At 42.0% G+C, this 20,902-nt stretch overlaps 1 protein-coding gene across 2 annotated transcripts in view; it reads right to left on the bottom strand.

The window, feature by feature from the left end:
* The window catches only part of LOC124788320 (cationic amino acid transporter 4), a 265,804-nt gene that overhangs the window by 62,950 nt on the left and 181,952 nt on the right, over positions 1 to 20,902 (bottom strand). For both annotated transcript variants that reach the window (XM_047255559.1, XM_047255558.1), the window contains 2 exons: positions 11,483 to 11,854; positions 6,169 to 6,500 (listed from right to left, as the gene is read on the bottom strand). In XM_047255559.1, the coding sequence (XP_047111515.1) occupies positions 6,169 to 6,500; positions 11,483 to 11,854 (704 nt within the window). The remainder of the gene's footprint in view (positions 1 to 6,168; positions 6,501 to 11,482; positions 11,855 to 20,902) is intronic.

Here is a 20,902-nt window from a genome sequence, read left to right as displayed (position 1 = left end):
TCCTTCACAGTTGTTAAATATGTATGGAAATTGGCTATACATCCTAAACCCCTCCCCCCCCCCCCCCTCCCTCTGTCCTCCTCTTCCTACCCACACTTTTTTCCCATTTCTTTCTCCTTCCCACAGTCTCTCTGAGTATCATCTCATTCCCCTCTATCTGTCCATCTCCACCTCCCCCCTCTCTCTCTGGCCATCTCTTTCTTCCTTTTTCTGTCCATCTCTATATTTCTTTCTCCTTCCCACAGTCTCTCTGAGTATCATCTCATTCCCCTCTATCTGTCCATCTCCACCTCCCCCCTCTCTCTCTGGCCATCTCTTTCTTCCTTTTTCTGTCCATCTCTATATTCATTTCCTTCCCCATCATTCTCTGTCTATCTCCTCTTCACCCTTTCTCTGACTTTGAGCCTTATTGTTATTGCACATGAAACTTTGAATTGAAGTCATTTAGAATGATTGGGTAAATTGGTTGGGGTCATTGGTATACAAAGTATGAGAGAGAGAGAGAGATCTCTCTAGCTGCCCTGTGATGGTAGTAACTTCAGTCGCAGTAGTTCACATTGTTTTAACCTGTGACTGAGTAATACTACAAAGTTTTGGTCAATTGAAATTCAGTAGTAATATTCTAATCATAAGCCGGTAAGCCATAAGTACAATTCCCTTTTTTTCTGTTTAACTGATGGCTACCACATTGTTGTGTATACAATTTTTGTTTAAAGTTATACATAAAGAGAGAGAATATATATGAGAGAAACAATTTGTCTAATGGTTCATATGCCCTGCTATCACAGTTTGAACTCTGACAAAGAAAATGAAACCACACATTTTGACAGCACACCATTGTTTTCCTCATAGTTAATTTTAACAGAAAACCTGTACCCTGTCGTAAAAAAAAGCCCTTGGCCATCTGAATTTACAATAGAGTATCGTAAAAACATCTGAAGTAAGCACTTTTCGAAATTTTTGCTAGCAACTTTTCCCATTGATAAAGTGTGTCTCTCCTAAGAGTCTAAAAACTCTGCCCAAACAGGCTATGAAGGCCTAATGGTACTGACTGGCCACAGTGTCATCCTCAGACCTTAGGTGTCACTGGATGCAGATACGGAGGGGCACGTGGTCAGCAGACCACTCTTCCAGCCGTATGTCAGTTTATGAGACCAGAGCCACTACATGTCAATCAAGCATCTCCTCAATTTATGTCACAAGGGCTCAGTGCACCCCACTTGCCAACAGCACTCAACAGACTGGATGGTCACCCATCCAAATGCTAGCCCAGCCCGACAATGCTTAACTTTGTGATCTGATGAGAAGTGGTGTTACCACTGTGGCAAGGCTGTTGGTTCTCCTAGGAGTCATGAGGCATATTTTCTCTGGTGTTTCAGCAGATGTTGGCACTTTTGCTTTTGCATTGTGTAACTGGCATCAGACCAAGCAAATAGAGCTCATTGTTCCTTTCACGTGACCCCCCGTTGTTGACAGAGAGCTTTGGATTGTTGCCTGATACAAACAAAATTATTTTTAAAGTGGAATTTTACGTGCCCATTCGATAGCGCGGTCCAAGTTTAATTCAGTGCGATATTTGTTTCGTCGATATGTATTAACAGGGACAGTAAAACTTGAAGAATAAAGTGCAGTACAACAGTGCCTCAATAGCACTGCGTGCCTGACAGTAGCAGTGAGCACAGGCCAAGGCAGTGCTATCACTGCTGGATTTCATTTGAGGTCTACTGGTTATTCTTCATACTTTACTGGCTCCATTAATTCACGTCGGTAAAACAAAGACAGTAGAGTCCTGCTAATCCGAACCCCGGTAAGCCGAACATTCGGTTAATCCGAACATGAAAAATGTTAGTCTAAGTATGGATAACTGTGCGGTAAACTGCTGTACAAACACAGCACAGCAAACATGTATTAGAAAAATTGGCAAGAAAACATTAGACGTAAATAATGCATTACAACGAAAAAACAACTGCCAAATTTACTAAAATACCGCGGATATTTTATCCCTACCTTTTAGATGACAAAAACTCAGTCATTGTTTTTTGGCATAGTGAAGACAGTCTGTTATTGACGCATAGTTACGCTATCGTCTCATAAACATCTAGTCAGATTGTAGCGCGAGGTCAAGGGCTTGTGCTACATTACTGTGTGTCACCAGCTCGCCTTTGTCACTTTCAGGCTCTTTGTTACTTCCGTCACAGCAGTCCACTTCTTCCTGGTCTTGAGTAACAGCAGCAACTAAATCAGCGTCAGTGAGGTTCTCCACACATGCCCCATACGCTGCCATCCACTCATCTATGTCTCCTTCACTAGCTTCTTCACATCCATGGATTGTCTGTATCATTTGTAGTAGATTTTCCTCTTCATTTTCAGCTAGGTTGCCTTGAAATTCAAGAGATATACACAGTTTTCTCCACGATTTTCTCAGAGTATTTTCTGAAATATTCTGCCATGCCTCAGCGGTCCAATAAACAACATACTTCACATTGGTCTTTTTTATTTTGCCCACTAAAGGAATGCTAGCATCTTGGATCAGCATTCTTAAAAAATGTTTTCTGTAAATCAGTTTTAATATTTGCAGTACACCCAGGTCCATCGGCTGTAGATGTGGTACAATATTCAGCGGCAAGAACTTTGCCACAATTTCTCCATCACATAAATCCTCGGTGCTGGGATGAGATGGCGCGTCATCAGTCGAAAGGATTGCACGGAGACACAAATGATTTCCCTTAGAAAATTATCGAACAGAAGGAACAAACTGGCTATCAAACCATTCTTTGAACAGCTTACCATCCATCCACGCTTTTTTCTGGTTGTGATAATATACGGGCACGGACTTCATGTTGCAGTTTTTAAAAGCTCTGGGGTTCAGTTGGACCAGAAGAGCCAATCCATTCCACGAAAACACAGTCCACACCATTATGGAGCCACCAGCAGCTTACACAGTGCCTTGTTGACAGCTTTGGTCCGTGGCTTCATGGGGTTTCCGCCCACACTCAAAACCTACCATCAGCTCTTATCAACTGTAGTCAGGACTCATCCGACCAGGCCGTTTTTGAGTCGTCTAGGTTCCAACCGATGTGTTTACAATTCCAGGGGAGGCAGTACGGGTGATGTCGTGCCGTTAGAAAAGGCATTCACGTTGGTCGTCTGCGGCCGTAGCCTATTAACGCCAAACTTCCCGCACTGTCCTAACGGATACGTTCGTCGTACGTCCCACATTGATTTCTGAGATTATTTCGTGCAGTGTTGCCTGTTTGTTAGCACTGACAACTCTATGAAAGCGCCATTGCCCTCGGCCATTAAGTGAAGGTCCTCTGCCACTGTGTTGTCTGTGGTTAGAGGTAATGGGTGAAATATGGTATTCTTGCCACACTCTTGACACTTTGCATCTCGAAATACTGAATTCTCCAACGATTTCCGAAACTGATTGTTCCATGCCTCTAGCTCCAACTACCATTCCGTGTGCAGAGTCTGTTCATTCCCATAGTGCGGCCACAATCGCGTCAGAAACCTTTCCACGCGAATCAGCTCAGTATAAATGACAGCTCCGCCAATGCACTGCCCTTTTATACGAGGGTAATCCCAAAATTAAGGTCTCCTATTTTTTTTTTTATAAATACAGAACTCTGTGTGGCAGTTGGTTACACTGTTATGAAGAGTGCTTCACGCGCTGTGTGTAAACGTGCGCACTCCGCGCTGAGGCGCTGTCTTGGCTTGGCAGCCGTTGAGAATAGAGCTTCCGTTGGATGTTACCGCCAAATGCGATTTGCACGTAGTTATTCGGTTTTTGAACGCAAAGGACACTGCGCCGATTGAAATCCATCGCCAATTGACGGAAGTGTACGGTGAGTCGTGCATGGATGTCAAAAATGTTCGTAAGTTGTGTAGAGAGTTTACAGTCTGCCGGTAAAGTTACGACAACAATTTTTTGGGATCGGAAAGGGGTATTGTTGGTCGACTTTATGCCCACTGGGACCACAATTAACGCTGACAGGTACTGTGAGACTCTCAAAAAGCTCAAACGGGCTATTCAGAACCGGAGAAGAGAAATGTTGAGCAAGGGCGTACACTTTCTCCATGACAACGCTCGCCCACACATCGCTCGGCAAATCGTTGCAACAGTTTCAGTGGAACATAAGCACCCACCCACCCTATAGTCCTGACTTGGCGCCCAGTGACTATCACCTGTTCCCTAGGTTAAAAGAACGTTTGGCCAGAAAGCGATTCAGCTCCAACTACGAGGTGAAAGAAGAGGTTCATAACTTTCTGAACAGCATGGCGGCGAGCTGGTATGACATGGGCATACAAAAACTGCCACAACGTCTACAAAAATGCGTCGACAGAAATGGTGATTATGTCGAAAAATAGCTTAATGTTCAAGCTGTAAACTGATGTAAACCATTGTAGAAATAAACAGGTCAGTTTGGATTCTGTAGAAATATTGGAACACGTGAGGCAATACTGACCCTACGACTTATATTAGAAGCTAGATTAAGGCAAACCTACCTTTCTAGCATTTGCAGACTTAGAGAAAGTTTTTGACAATGCTGACTGGAATACTCTCTTCCAAATTGTGTAAGTGGCAGGGGTAAAATACAGGGAGCGAAAGGGTATTTGCAATTTGTACAGAAACCAGATGGGAGTTATAAGAGTCGAGGGACATGAAAGGGAAGTAGTGGTTGGGAAGGGAGTGAGACAGGGTTGTAGCCTCTCCCCGATGTTATTCAGTCTGTATATTGAGCAAGCAGTAAAGGAAACAAAAGAAAAATTTGGAGTAGGTATTAAAATCCATGGAGAAGAAATAAGAACTTTGAGGTTCGCTGATGATATTGTAATTCTGTCAGAGACAGCAAAGGACTTGGAAGAGCAGTTGAACGGAATGGATAGTGTCATGAAAGGAGGATATAAGATGAACATCAACAAAAGCAAATCGAGGATAATGGAATGTAGTCGAATTAAGTCGGGTGATGCTGAGGGAATTAGATTAGGAAATGAGACACTTAAAGTAGTAAAGGAGTTTTGCTATTTGGGGAGCAAACTAACTGATGATGGTCGAAGTAGAGAGGATATAAAATGTAGACTGGCAATGGGAAAGAAAGCGTTTCTAAAGAAGAGAAATTTGTTAACATCGAGTATAGATTTAAGTGTCAGGAAGTCGTTTCTGAAAGTATTTGTATGGAGTGTAGGCGTATATGGAAGTGAAACATGGACAATAAATAGTTTGGACAAGAAGAGAATAGAAGCTTTCGAAATGTGGTGCTACAGAAGAATGCTGAAGGTTAGATAGGTAGATCACATAACTAATGAGGAAGTATTGAATAGAATTGGGGAGAAGAGGAGTTTGTGGCACAACTTGACTAGTGGAAGGGATCGGTTGGTAGGACACGTTCTGAGGCATCAAGGGATCACCAATTTAGTGTTGGAGGGCAGCGTGGAGGGTAAAAATCGTAGAGGGAGACCAAGAGATGAATACACTAAGCAGATTCAGAGGGATGTCGGTTGCAGTAGGTACTGGGAGATGAAGAAGCTTGCACAGGATAGAGTAGCATGGAGAGCTGCATCAAACCAGTTTCAGGACTGAAGACCACAACAACAGCAACATGTACTTATAAAAATAATAGGACACCTTACTTTTGGGATTACTCTCGTACCATGTGTATGCCATATCACTGCCATCTATATACTTGCGTATCGCTGTCCCCTGACTTCGGTCACCTCTGTGTATAGACATCGTCCAGTTTTAGAAGGCATGAAATAAAGCAATAAATCCATGAACAAGGTCAGATGTAAAGTCCTATTAGTAAACAAAGTATTATTAAAGGGCGTTAAAGCTGCAACGCCTTCTTTATTTAAAGTTAATTTTTTGTCTTTTCACTTTCATTAGTATTAATGTGGCATCAGAGCAGTCTATCCTAAAAACACTGACTGGACACCAATCTGTAGTTCCACATGCAATAAATTTGTCGTGCTTCCAGTCAAATTTCGTTCTTAGGGCGTGATATCTTGTCAAACTCAACGAATCAGCTTTGTAAGAAAGATCGCAATTTTAGAATCTTGCTCCTCTTGGGAAAATATCTGCAGACGCCCATGGGTCATTGGCGGCTAGTTTTGTACAGCTAGGAGTGAGGAGAAGGTGGTGCTGCAGTGAGTACGATAGACACCGCTCACCTGCGTCCGCTGGTTGATGCGGCCGAGGCAGGAGAAGAGCAGCCCGTCAGCGGCCATGGCGTACATGCAGCGCGGCAGCGCGAACAGCGAGCCAAACAGCGTCGTGGTCATGCCGGACAGCGCGCCCAGGGCCACGGCCCAGCGAACCCAGGGCAGGCCCAGGCTCGCGAACGCCTCGGGCAGCGCCGCGTCCGGCACGATGCTCGAGAAGGGCTGCACCATAGTCAGCGCCGCGCTCACCAGCACGTAGCTCAGCGTCACCACCGACATCGACACGATCGTCGCCTTCGGGATCGACACGCTCGGGTCCATCGCCTCCTCGCCTGACGTCGCTGCGGGCACAGTCGTACCGTATTACCATTCCTCAAGCTTGTTGAGCACCATCTGCACAGTCCCAATCTGAGCTCCTAGGGAACCTACACCATGTGATCAAAAGTATCCAGATACCCCTAAAACATATTAGGTGCATTTTGCTGCCACCTAACGCCAGGTACTCCATATCAGCGACCTCAGTAGTAATTAGACATCATGAGAGAGCAGAATGGGGCGCTCTGCGGAACTCACGAACTTCGAGAGTGGTCAGGTGATGCGGATCACTTGTGGCATACGTCTGTAAGCGAGATTTTTTTTTTTGTATCCCCCCTGGGAGACCGCACGTGGGTAAGGAACAGGAACAGGAAAAGGTACATCACCTCGGTACTGCTGTATGAATTTAAATCCCCTTTACTCAAGTAATAAGAATACATAACTTGGAATGAGGTGCGAAGCTGAAGTGAATTGTCCTGGCTGGCTGCGCCTGATGAAATGGGCTGAATCTGTAGCGATGCTCATAGAGCTGCACAGCACCAGCTAGAGGGCGCTGTCGTCGGTGTCTCGTGGTAGTTGACAACCTTTGAAACTATGCCATGGCATCATTGATACCACAATTTTCACCCCCAAAACATCCTTAGGTCTACTGTTTCCGATGTGAAGACACGCGTACAGCACAAAAGCGTACAGGCCGACCTCATCTGACAGAGACTGCCGACAGTTGAAGAGGGTTGTAGTGTGTAATAGGCAGACATCTATTCAGACCATCACACAGGAATTCCAAATTGCATCAGGATCCACTGCAACTACTATTACAGTTAGGCAGGACGTGAGAAAACTTGGATTTCATGGTCGAGCGGCTGCTCATAAGCCATACATCACGTCGGTAAATGCCAAACGGCGCCTCACTTTGTGTGAGAAGGTACACATTGGACGATTGAACAGTGTGGAGTGACGGTACACAATGTGGCGATCCAATAGCAGCGTGTGAGTATGATAAATGCCCAGTGAACGTCATCTGCTAGCATGTGTAGTGCTAACAGTAAAATTCGGAGGTGGTGGTGTTATGGTGTGGTCGTGTTTTTCATGGAGGGTGTTTGCACCCTTTGTTGTTTTGCGTGGCACTATCACAGCACAGGCCTACATTGATGTTTTAAGCACCTTAGGAGGTGACAAAACTTGGATTTTATGGGCGAGCGGCTGCTCATAAGCCATACATCACGCCGGTAAATGCCAAACGACACCTCGCTTGGTGTAAGGAGTGTAAACATTGGACGATTGAACAGTGTGGAGTGATGGTACACAATGTAGCGATCGAATGGCAGCGTGTGGGTATGATGAATGCCCAGTGAACGTCATCTGCTAGCATGTGTAGTGCTAACAGTAAAATTCGGAGGTGGTGGTGTTATGGTGTGGTCGTGTTTTTCATGGAGGGTGTTTGCACCCCTTTTTGTTTTGCGTGGCACTATCACAGCACAGGCCTACATTGATGTTTTAAGCACCTTCTTGCTTCTCACTGCTGAAGAGCTATTCGGGGATGGTAATTGCATCTTTCAAAACGATCGAGCAACTGTTCATAATGCACGGCCTGCAGCGGAGTGGTTACACGACAATAACATCCCTGTAATGGACTGGTCTGCACACAAAGTCCTGAATGAATCCTATAGAACACCTTTGGGATGGTTTGGAACGCCGACCTCGTGCCAGGCCTCACCTACCGACATCGATACCTCTCCTCACTGCAATTGGGCTGCCATTCCCCAAGAAACCTTCCAGCATCTGACTGAATGTATGCCTGCGAGAGTGGAAGCTGTCATCAAGGCTAAGGGTGGGCCAACGCGATATTGAATTCCAGCATTACCGATGGAGGGCGCAACGAACTTGTAAGTCAGTCAGGTGTCCGGATACTTTTGATCACATAGCGTATATTGTTAGGTTGGTGCGTAAGTTCACGGCGTTTTTGTTTTGCATGTTGGTATTCCGTTTGCTATGGGTTTCTTTATCGATTGTCATTTTTTATTTGTAGTTCACTCTTGCTATTTGAGTTTGCATATTGTCATTTTCCTCATTTGTAGATAGTGAATGGAGGTGTGGACGTTTGAAAATGGAATTTCAGGTGGAGAAATGCGGAAGGTTTGCGACATATTCTATTCTATGAGTTCAGTAGAGAGGTACAGTTGCGGAGCAGCCAGAAACATTTGCACTGTGCATGGGAATAATGCCACTGGACAGAGCATTGCAAGAAAAGGGTTTTTCTCGTTTTAAGTAGGATCGTTTTGACATGAGTGACTCTCTACACTGAGGAAGATCTTTGGAGTTTGATGAAGATCGTCTAAACGCGTTAAGGTAGAATGACCCATGTTACTGTACTCAAGAACTGCAAATATGATGGCCGGCCGAAGTGGCCGTGTGGTTCTAGGCACTGCAGTTTGGAACCGCGAGACCACTAGGGTCGCAGGTTCGAATCCCGCCTCGGGCATGGATGTGTGTGATGTCCTTAGGTTAGTTAGGTTTAACTAGTTCTAAGTTCTAGGGGACTAATGACCTCAGAAGTTGGGTCCCATAGTGCTCAGAGCCATTTTTTTTTTATTTTATTTTTTGCAAATATGATGAACTGTGGTCATTCCACCATTGCACGATGTTTGCTCACAATGGACAAGTGAATGCTCTAAGTCAAAATCAAAAAAATCAGCAGGTCGAAGTAAGTCACAGGAAATGAAACATGGCTTCATGCCTTCGAACCGGCAACAAAACGGAAACACAAGGATTGGTGCCACGTCACCTCTCCTCTGAAGAAAAACTTCAGAACTCCACCCTCGGCCGGTAAAGTCATGTCGACGGTTTTCTGGGACTCTGAATGGGTTATTCTGTTTGACATCCTCCCTCACGATGCAACAATAAACTTTGAAGCGTATTGTGCTAACCTCTGGAAATTGAAGAAACGAGGGGAGCTGACAAAACTTGATCTGACTGTTTTTCCTCATCCGCCCTACAGCCCGGATCTCACGCCTTCTGACTTCCATCTGCTATTAGGGTCATTGCAAATTTTGGCGATAGACATCTGAGTAAAATAGCTTACCACGCCTATTTTTATTCTCTGCTTCCGTATGGCATCATATTCTGAGGTAACTCATCATTGAGTAAAAGAGTGTTCATTGCACAAAAGCGTGTGATGAGAATAATTGCTGGAGCTCATCCAAGATCATCCTGCAGACACTTATTTAAAGAGCTAGAAATCTTCACTGTAGCCTCACAATATATATATTCACTTAGGAAATTTGTTATTAACAATCCGAACGAATTCAAAAGTAATAGCAGTGTACATGACTACAACACTAGGAGAAAGGATGATCTTCACTACTCAAGGTTAAATCTAACTTTGGCTCAGAAGGGGGTAAATTATGCTGCCACAAAAGTCTTTGGTCACTTACCTAATAGCATCAAAAGTCTGACAGTTAGCCATATAGCATTTAAAAGGAAATTAAAAGAATTTCTTAATGGCAACTCCTTCTACTCATTAGATGAATTTTTGGATATAGTAAGTGGGTAATTTCCCAACCTCCACAAAAAAATATATTGAGACACTTAAAGTAGTAAAGGCGTTTTGCTATTTAGGGAGTAAAATAACTGATGATGGTCGAAGTAGAGAGGATATAAAATGTAGACTTGCAATGGCAAGGAAATCGTTTCTGAAGAAGAGAAATTTGTTAACATCGAGCATAGATTTAAGTGTCAGGAAGTCGTTTCTGAAAGTATTTGTATGGAGTGTAGCCATGTATGGAAGTGAAACGTGGACGATAAATAGTTTGGACAAGAAGAGAATATAATCTTTCGAAATGTGGTGCTACAGAAGAATGCTGAAGATTAGATGGGTAGATCACATAACTAATGAGGAGGTATTGAATAGAATTGGGGAGAAGAGGAGTTTGTGGCACAACTTGACAAAAAGAAGGGACCGGTTGGTAGGACTCTAATCTCTCTGATTTTGTCCTCATGGTCTCTTCGCGAGATAAACGTAGGAGGGAGCAATATACTGTTTGACTCTTCGGTGAAGGTATGTTCTCGAAACTTCAACAAAAGCCCGTACCGAGCTACTGAGCGTCTCTCCTGCAGAGTCTTCCACTGCAGTTTATCTACCATCTCCGTAACGCTTTCGCGATTACTAAATGATCCTGTAACGAAGCGCGCTGCTCTCCGTTGGATCTTCTCTATCTCTTCTATCGAGCCTATCTGGTATGGATCCCACACTGCCGAGCAGTACTCAAGCAGTGGGCGAACAAGCGTACTGTAGCCTACTTACTTTGTTTTCGGATTGCATTTCCTTAGGATTCTTCCAATTAATCTCAGTCTGGCATCTGCTTTACCGAAGATCAACTTTTTATGATCATTCCATTTTAAATCACTCCTAATGCCTACTCCCAGATAATTTATGGAATTAACTGCTTCCAGTTGCTGACCTGCTATATTGTAGCTAAATGATAAGAGATCTATCTTTCTGCGTATTTGCAGCACATTACACTTCTCCACATTGAGATTCAATTGCCATTCCCTGCACCATGCGTCAATTCGCTACAGATCCTCCTGCATTTCAGTTCAATTTTCCATTGTTACAACCTCTCGATATACCACAGCATCATGCACAAAAAGCCTCAGTGAACTTCTGATGTCATCCACAAGGTCATTTATGTATATTGTGAATAGCAGCGGCCCTACGACACTCCCCTGAGGCACACCTGAAATCACTCTTACTTCATGTAAGATGGCGATAGGCTGTCGCATTGAGCGGAGATTATGACGAAAAATATGGTTTTTGTAGCCAAAAGAGTGGGAAATAATACGGTGTAAAACCAAAAGACTTTCAGAAAAAAATGTTCTACATTACTTACTGAACACACCTCATATACTGTGAAATTTTCCATGCAAAACGGGGGACTTCTAAGCTCCCAATCTGTGTCCTAATTTTCAACTGTGCAGCTGCATAGCCGGTTGCTGCATCACGGCTTACCGATGCTGTCGAATCCGACGAACGCGTAGAAGAGCGTAGCGGCGCCTGTGGTGACGCCAGCCAGGCCGTAGGGCAGGAAGCCGCCCATTACCCAGTTCTCGAAGCGGGCGTACCAGAAGCCGACGACGACGATGACGGCCATGACGGCCAGGTTGACGACGGTGAGCAGGCTGTTGACGAGCGCCGAGCCCTTGACGCCGGCGGCGAGCAGCGCGGCGAACGCGACGCAGACGGCGGCGGCCAGGAAGTCCGGGTAGGGCGCGAGCAGCGGCTCGTGCATGCCGCCCGTCAGCGCCAGCGTGGCGTTGCTGATGGCGCGCCCCGACAGCGAGTCCACGTAGCCCGACCAGGCGCGCGCCACCGACGCAGCCCCTGCTCGCACACGCACACTCAGAACACGTCACGCGGCGGAGCGGCAGCAGCGGCCAGGAGGGAAGCGTAGAGCAGAAATATATCTGGAGTGAGCATTGCGTCCTGCGCATGCTGTCAACATTAAACTGGAATTTTCACGTGATCTAGGGACGACGTCGATTGTTTAACGCCAATTCACGTCCGCCATCAGGTGACGTCACGTGTTGTCACATAACATCAAATTATTCTACAGTACCTTTCGAATGGAGGCATTTGCACAGGTCGTCAACGGAACGTCACGTCATTTCACGGTACGTCAAGGTTTGTCGGGAAGAAAATTTTGACGGTACCAGTCTGTTAACATCTTAAGTTAACCTATTTTCGCTGCGCTCATTCTCCTTATAATAGTGGATTTTGCACTGTTGTATCTTCATAATCTTTATTTTATAATAGCGCTTTGTTTTAGTGACAAATTGGAGATGTTCCATGACGAGTGGGATATTTTTTCCACTTTCTTACACAACCGAGGTCGTATATCTGAAGGCGAAAAGTTATTTAGGTTTTACGATAACACAACAGCGCTGACGCCCACAATATATATGTATAAGAACATAAGTAGACGAAGCTAATTCCACCATATGACTTTTAAGCAAAAAAGTCAGCTTTAATGAAGTAGTAAAATACAGTTGTTTATGACGTTATTAATTACGTAAGAAAAAACAATGGATAAGTTTAACAGGCTTCATTAATTCGTTTAAAGGTTTCTTTGATGTGTATGAATGTACATACTTTCACTAGCAGATAATTGTCGATGTTTTGAAACGTTGTCTCACTTCTCAGTAATTTACCGAACATAACTGCTCAAGAACATAGGTTATAAAGTTTGCTTCAGCCATTGATAAACTTTTGTCATTGTTAGCTCCTCAGTTCTGATACTATACTCTAACATTTTATGCATATTAGGGATGGTGACTCACAACCCCAATTTTGCCGTTCAGTACTGTGTTAAGCGACTTGACGAGATGTGACATGAAAGACATTGTAAATACATGCTGACGTGAAGCTTCTGTGACGTCACGCTCGTTCATTTTGCTCTTCAAAGCTAAGAGCACAATTTATTTCAAATATCAGATGTAAGCTGCTATGGTGCCTGCAAAACGTCTATACTAAATCCAGAGCACTTACGAAGGGAATCTGTATTTACTAAAGTGCGCGTCATTTATGACGGCGGCCGAGTTTAGGTTCGTTCTGCGCATCTGACGTCACAAAACACAGTCAGCCAATGAACAGAGAACGACGTTGCCAGAGCTCGACTGCAGTGCAGAGCACAGACGAGTGTCTTCAGTTTTAGAAACGTTCAGTCATAAATAAAGTAATTGAATGAAAGCAATGTCTTGATAGCAGACTTTCTTTTATAGAAAGTTTGGAAAAAGCATTCTTTATACCAATTGCTTCATATTCTATTAATTAATTAAACCAAACAAGCAATAAGCCTCCTAATTCAGGCGATAGCAAGGAAAGGTGTTTGTATCATTCTCACTAACCGCTTTTTCGCAATAAAGAACACCGGTAATTGTTTATTTCCTATTGTAGTTCGACAAAGCGTGAGTAATTCATAGCCATACCAACAGTGTTTGTCGGTATTTTGCGTGATATTTTTAAGTCCTCCGGGAGATACATTGAACGAAGAGCTGCATTAGTGTAATGGTTAAAGTGTATGGCTGCCAAGTGAACGGTTCTGACTTCAAACCTTAATGGGTGCTTAATATTTTCTTTATTTAAAAACAATATCGAAGTGTCTTACTTCATGAATTTTATTCGTTTGAATGTAATTTTTTGAAATTTCTAGTGGCATCTAAAATTGACCATACGGAAAGTATATGCTATGGACTTTTACCTCTGCAAACTCTTCAAAATTTCGTGCAATGGTTTACTGCATTTAACGCTGCACAATAACTGCGTTAAACATAGAAACAAAATTAAGTCATTTATGGGAGGAAAGGTATTAGTGAAGAAGATGTGTAAAAATCAAATTTTTGGGCCAAATAGGTTGTGTGAAATCGAATGATAAAGTGTATCAAAGCAGTCGAAACACCATGTGTCTGCACAGGCGAGCAGTGCAATGATGACAATATCGCACACAGCACGGAATGCGGGGAGCACGTCTCTGTAGCAGCGAAAGGGTTAATGCTGCCGTGGTGGCTTTACTTCATAAACTGGGTGCTCCCCTCTAAACGTAGGTTTGCAAACTATACTATACTATGGCACTGCTTCTCTTGGCGCGTACAACTGGCAACGCAGCAATCTCCCGCATCTGGGCGGGCATGCGTGAACCGCCATGATAAAAGAATTGAACTATAGCGATATGACAACATTCAAAATTTATAGGACAAATGTCACACAAATCTACGGCGTAGCGAGATCACGTGACAATTGTAGCAAAGTATGTTGACAACACAAATTCAATTCTACGCTTCTGAATGCTCACTCCAGAGATATTTCTACTCTATGGAGGGAAGTGCAGAACACTAACAGGGTCCTTCCCATAGAGTAAATATCTCTGCAGTGAGCACTGCGTTCTGCGCATGTTGTCAACGTTAAACCAGGATTGTCACATGTTTTCAGGACTTCGCTGTGCGTGTGTGCTTTCTGCAGCGTTTGAAGTTTATAATATCAAGAGTTTTTGTTGTGTTTCATCGTAGATTGATAGTGTAATAGCGAGGGTGAATTGGTGTTGTAGCTACGGATGCAAAGAAAAATATGTGAAAGCAGGGATAGTAACTTACTGGTGCTCTTCACCCAGACGATTCTAATAAAATATACAGGGTGTATCATGTAGCTCTAATTATAGTTATCATATAATTAAGAGACACTCTATATGTTTAAAAATTTCGAGACGCATTATAATTAATGCTTGATTCTGTAGACCTATTTTTCTACGATTTTATGACTATATAATAGATATTACGGCTCGTACAAAAGCTTACAAACAATCGCTTCCTCTCGTAAATTTGCTAGTGGAACAGGGGGAAAGGGAATGGTTAGTTGTTTCAGTCAATATTATCCTCCATGCATTTATCAGTGACTTGTCGATTATGTATATAGATTACGCAGTCTACTATTTATTTAATAAACTGGGAGCAAGTACGTAAAATGCGTTAAATAAATACTTCAAAGTGTCACCAGTAAGAAAACTTGTGCTTTAGGTCGCAAAAACGAGAAAATAAATACCCAGAAATAGCAGAAAAAAGGACGAATTAGCAGGCATATAATCGCTAATGTGTGGCAAATTCGGTGTTTTTCGGACACTTGCAGAAGTAGTAGCGTACTGTCAAGTCATTTTGCAAGACTATCACTGAAAAAATGTACGTCAGGTTCTGTAATACTAAAAAGTGCCGTATCATACCGAAAACTACCAAAAAGTGAGTGCATCTGAACTGTGACACCCATCGCAAAGAAGCAGGATGTAATATCACTTGCCCTTGAAAGTTACGCAGCTGCTTTATTCCTGGTATCAAATGGATACTGTTAAAATGTCTGCGCAACATATATAAATAATCCACGACACGTTCGAAAAGAATCCGTCTGTACTAGGCATGTAGTGACATTCTAAATATACAGGGCGCTATACGGACAAACACACGACGTCCCGAGAACACGTGACCACGCCGGCAATGTATGTTGACAACAGAAAATCTGTTCTGCGCATGTGAATGCTCACTCCAGAGATATTTACTCTATGCTTCTATGCTCCTTCCCCCATCTCCCCCCTCCCCCCAAAAAAAAGGAGAGGGGGGGGACTAGGGAGGGGTGGAGGAACTGGCTGGCGGCAGCCTTACTGGTGCTCTTCACCCAAACGATTCTAATAAAATATACAGGGTGTATCATAATTAAAGATGTAAACGCATACAGCTGAAAGTACACGATGGTTGAAGCAAGAAAATCTCAGCAAATGTAAGTCAGCATATGACTGTCTCCACAGACCTTCAGTATTAAAAATTTTAAGAAATCTAGGACTCCACCCAAAACTAATTAAAATAATACAACTCACTCTAACCAACACCAAATCAAAAGTGAAGTTTAGAGGAGAAATTTCGGAACCATTCCTCATAAAAACAGGCTTAAGACAAGGTGACTGCCTATCACCATTACTGTTCAACTGTGCACTGGAATACATAATGAGAGAATGGTACAAGGACAATCCAAAGAGGATAAGAATTGGAAGTGCAAAAGTTGATATTAGCTTAAACTGCTTGGGATTCGCTGATGATCTTGCTCTCCTAGCCAACACCGTTCAAGAAGCCAGGCAACAAGTGAAATCACTACAAGAAATAGCAGAGAAAGTAGTCCTTAAAATATCATTTGAAAAAACGGAGATTATGCTAACTGATCCACCACTTGCAAACAAAATTACAATAGGAGAACAGGAAATCAAAATTGTTGATAAATTGAAATATTTAGGCGAAATAATAATATACACTCTAAATGAGAAGCCATCATGGCAGAATAGAATAAAAAAACTGAACTATGCAAATTACATTACCAAAACTACATACAACAAAAAAAGCCTATCTATAGATGCAAAATTAAAACACTATAAAACAGTTACACAACCAGAAATAACGTATGCAGCTGAAACTATCTTCAAAACAACTAATACAGCAGAAATTGACAGAATACTAAAAATAGAAAGAAGAATAATTAGGACATGTATAAATAAACAGTATAAAATAAATGGACATTGGCGAATAGCATCAAATGAAACAGTATATAAAACAATAGAACCAGTCATGAGTACAATCAGGAAGAAACGCATCTCATTCTTTGGACATCTGATGAGGACTCCAGAAAACAGAATTAGTAAAAAAAAATAATATAAAAATTGTGGAATAGCAAGAGCGACATTAAATTGATCACAGAAATTAAGGAAGATATAAAAGAACTTCAAATTACAGTAGATGACCTAAAAAACAAGACAGAGAAAACCAGAATACTGCAAGACCCGCAAACCAGACTACAAATAAAAATCAATAAAAGGAGTACAGGAAGAGTTGTCTCAGATGAAGAAAGAAAGAAAATATCTGAAACAATAAAGAAATATTGGACAGACAGAAGAGCAAAACATCTTCCATATAAGAATAGACTCTAATGATTATATTACCTAAATATCATATTAAGATACTGTTGAACCAAATTGTATCCCTGTGTAACAACTTGTTTAGAACTTTGTATTTTTGACTAGAGTGGTCCAATGAAGGCCATAAAATAAATAATAATAATAATAATAATAATAATAATAATAATAATAATAATAAAAAACAGCAATAAAAAACCGTTTGCAGGATAACTACGACCGTTACCAGCCACTGCTGATATGATAACATTTCCATAGCGTAGGGCCGCAGTCATATAATACTGTTTAAACGACACTTCCGCCATTTGACTGTATAGACAGTTTATTCTACTGTACAATCATGATTTCGGCCTGTGGACATTTTAAGGGGGGTAGGACGTCAAATGGGCCGACTTGGAGCAGGAGAGACACTACAGGACATTTTAATTTCCCCTGTCTATACTTTTGCAAATAAATTCATAAAACTTTGGCAGGATGACCAGGAAGGATTCAGGATTCACACTCATAACAGTGGAAGTTCAAAAACATAACAAAATAAAATTTTTTACATGTGAAATTTCATCATTTTTTCACTTACTATTGGCTGCATTTGTTGCTGTAGGTACACTTTTCTTCGTAAGTAAGAGAGATTCTTCGATGAATTTGGCACAGCATACAAACCATACTTACAGGCGTATGAAACTGTAGAATGTATTTAATTAATAGTTAAATGAATGATCTACGTACATTTTAAACTTCATGTTTAGAAAAAACTCAAATTCTACAGTTAATTACCTAAATTTTTGCCACAGTTTTTAATAGATTTGGAAAATTCTAGAGTTTTTCATTAAAGAGTTTGTGTTTAGTAAGTATACCTAGCTCGAAAGTAATAAGTTATATATTTTGAATGTTACATGTACCTAAGTACAGAAATTTGTGTTTTCCAGAAAATGGCCATTAAAGTTTCTGCTGGTATTTGGCATGTTTTGAGAAATGTCCAGCACCATTTTTCATTTTCTAAATCAGTTTCCATCCTTTTCACATCCCTATGATGCACGCCTCTTGATTTTATCACCTCCAAAAATGATTTATCTGTTTTCACTACATGCTCTCTGCCTATCGCATACAAAGCTTTGATGCAGTTCATGCTGGACCTAATTCCCATTTTTTCTAAAACATATTTCCTGCTTTTTGGCAATCTTTCCCATACACGTTGGTTGAAACTTTCATTTGGGTTTTTGGTACCGCCATGAAGACATTTCTTCAATAAGTTTTCATTTGCAAGGTCCCTGAATATCAGTTTGATGACAATCTATGGCACAAATATAAACATTCGAATTCTACAGAGCGAAATACACTTATGTATGACAGAAGAATACTGTCCAAAGGAGTGTGGCGCTGCATTACGGTACACTTAGGAGCAAATAACGTTCCTTATAATCTCTCAAACATATATGTTTTATACACCAAACTATTCAGGAAGATGTGCGTCACAAAATAGGCATATTTTTGAAAAATCTGTTTTCTTTTTAATTTTTGACGTCCTACCCCCCTTAAAGTGGCACAATGAAAAGATATATGTATACTAAATGCATGAAAAATGCAATAGTTCAGAAAGTGGCAACATTATGCCAATACACTGTAGGATTAAAATTCTTTAAATGTTTTTTTGGAATTTAAAAAATTATTGAAATTGTGTTACTTACACATTAAGCATGATCAGCCTAATTATGTATTTTCATAGTGCATTTCATATTAAGTATAGTATATGACATATAACAGTCCCTTCCTACCATTGTTGCATTTTTTGGTATAACCACATTTGTTTACATTACATATTCACAACTTTAGAACGACCATGCAAAGATATAGGCCTATGAACCTTGTCCAGTTTATGTAACTCTGGTCTTCAATGGATTCAGCCATAGATTCTTTCTTTCTTTCTTTCTTTTGCTTGTGCCTTTTCCCACAGTTAGGCAGGGTCAGCACGGTTAATCGGATTTGGCAATGTTAGTGGAAGGGGTGGCCGGATGCCCTTCCTGCCGCCACCCCATACCCCACGGGACGGAATTAGTGTACCCCAACTGTCTGCGACTAGTGTAATCCATGGAATAGTACGAAAGTGTTCAAATGTCTGCGAGCCGTGTAACTGAGGCGAGATGTGGGGACCATCCCAGTATTCACTTAGGGGGATGTGGAAAACTGCCTAAAACCACATCCAGGCTGATCGGCACACCGGCCGTCGTCGTTAATCCACCAGGCGGATTCGATCCGGGTCCAGCGCACCTACCCGAGTCCAGGAAGCAGCGCATTAGTGCTCTCGGCAAACCTGGGATTCAGCCATAGATTACCCCACATAAATTGACATCATACGATGTTCATCTTTGGCTTCAATTAAATGACTAAACTTGGCAAATAATGGGGCCTTTACATATAATAACTGTTTTTAGTGATCATTTTATGGCACAGTTATTCAGTTTATGTCGGACATGTTGGTTCTATCTCTGCCAGAGACTTTGTACGTTCTCACTTTTATACTGCGACACCTGAATCATATAATGAAGTTTAATGTATCTTGACGATGACTTTGTTTCCAGGAATCTGATCATGTTTGAAGTGTACGTAACATAATTTCTATAATTTTTAAAAAATTTGAAAAATTTTGATCGTACATTGTATTTCCATAATATTACCTAGTTTCTGGTCCATTGTATTTTTTAAGCATTCTTTATACAGATATCTTTTCAGTGCGGTATGCAAAACATTGAACAATAGAATAAACAAACTGTAAAGACAAATGGCGGAACTTTCATTTAAACACTATTGATGTGATTCTGTGTAGACATGGCATGTTGAATGATGTGATATTTGTTTACATATTCGATATGTCAGAGCTGTAAACAAACCGGACACGACAGTACCAGTACACATTAACTGTGCCACTCCCATCAGTTGTTCGCAGAATGTCAGCTGTGTTCTAGGGATGTTGGTGCTAACATGGAACATTACAGTAATGAGGAGTATCAGGATATGCATGTCGCATGTGGTAAGCAATGCACGGGAGGCAGCATGCTTGTACCAAGAACCATACCCTGCCCAAAGTCACCTTGAGTATCAAATCTTTATAAGGGTGCAGCAGAACTTCCGAGAAACTGGGAGCTTTGCACTTGCTTTGGGAGCGGGTAGGCATGCACGAATTACATCTGTGCTTGAAAATGTGGAGCTGGGAACAGTCGATCATTCTTCAGGAGTCTCGACAAGCAGACGTGCCGCACAAACCCCTGTAATGAGCCATAGCAGTGTTTGCAGAAAAATGCATCACTGTGCTATGTACCTGTACCATCTCCAAATCTTCAGTATCTTAGTGAGGAAAACAAACGTTCAGTCAGCGCATGTGACAACAAGCTGTAGGCAACCCTACGTTTGACAATAACATTTTAATTACAGATGAAGCAGGTTTCACACGTAATGGTGTGTTTAATTATCACAATTCTCACATTTGGAGTCATCTATGCCCCAACCCATACGCTACGCATGATTTTCAACACCAGTGACCTTCCTCAGTGAACGCATGGTTGTGGGTACTAGGTGATCGTCTAATTGGAGCGTACATGTTTAACACAAAAAAAAAATCACTGGACGGAATTGCCTTCGGTTTCTGCGGCCACATCGTTTAGGATTGCTTGAGGATGTTACGTTAGAGCAGCGCCAGAGGATGTGGAATATGCCTGGTGAAACACCGGCATGTTTTGCTGCTGTAGTGAGACGACGTCTAAAGCGTTGATGTGGCCAAAGGTGGAAGGGGCGAGGAGGACCTGCACTGTGGTCTCCAAGAACACCTGATCTGAGCCCCCCATATTTCTGTGTTTCGGGTCGTCTTAATGGTGTAGCGTACACCACTCCAGTTACCATGGCTGAAAACTTGGAGCAGAGACTTATCAGTGACTGTCAAGAAT

The sequence above is a fragment of the Schistocerca piceifrons genome, chromosome 3, assembly GCF_021461385.2.
Source record: "Schistocerca piceifrons isolate TAMUIC-IGC-003096 chromosome 3, iqSchPice1.1, whole genome shotgun sequence".
Lineage (NCBI taxonomy): Eukaryota > Metazoa > Arthropoda > Insecta > Orthoptera > Acrididae > Schistocerca > Schistocerca piceifrons.
This window is presented reverse-complemented; position numbering and strand designations above follow the sequence as displayed.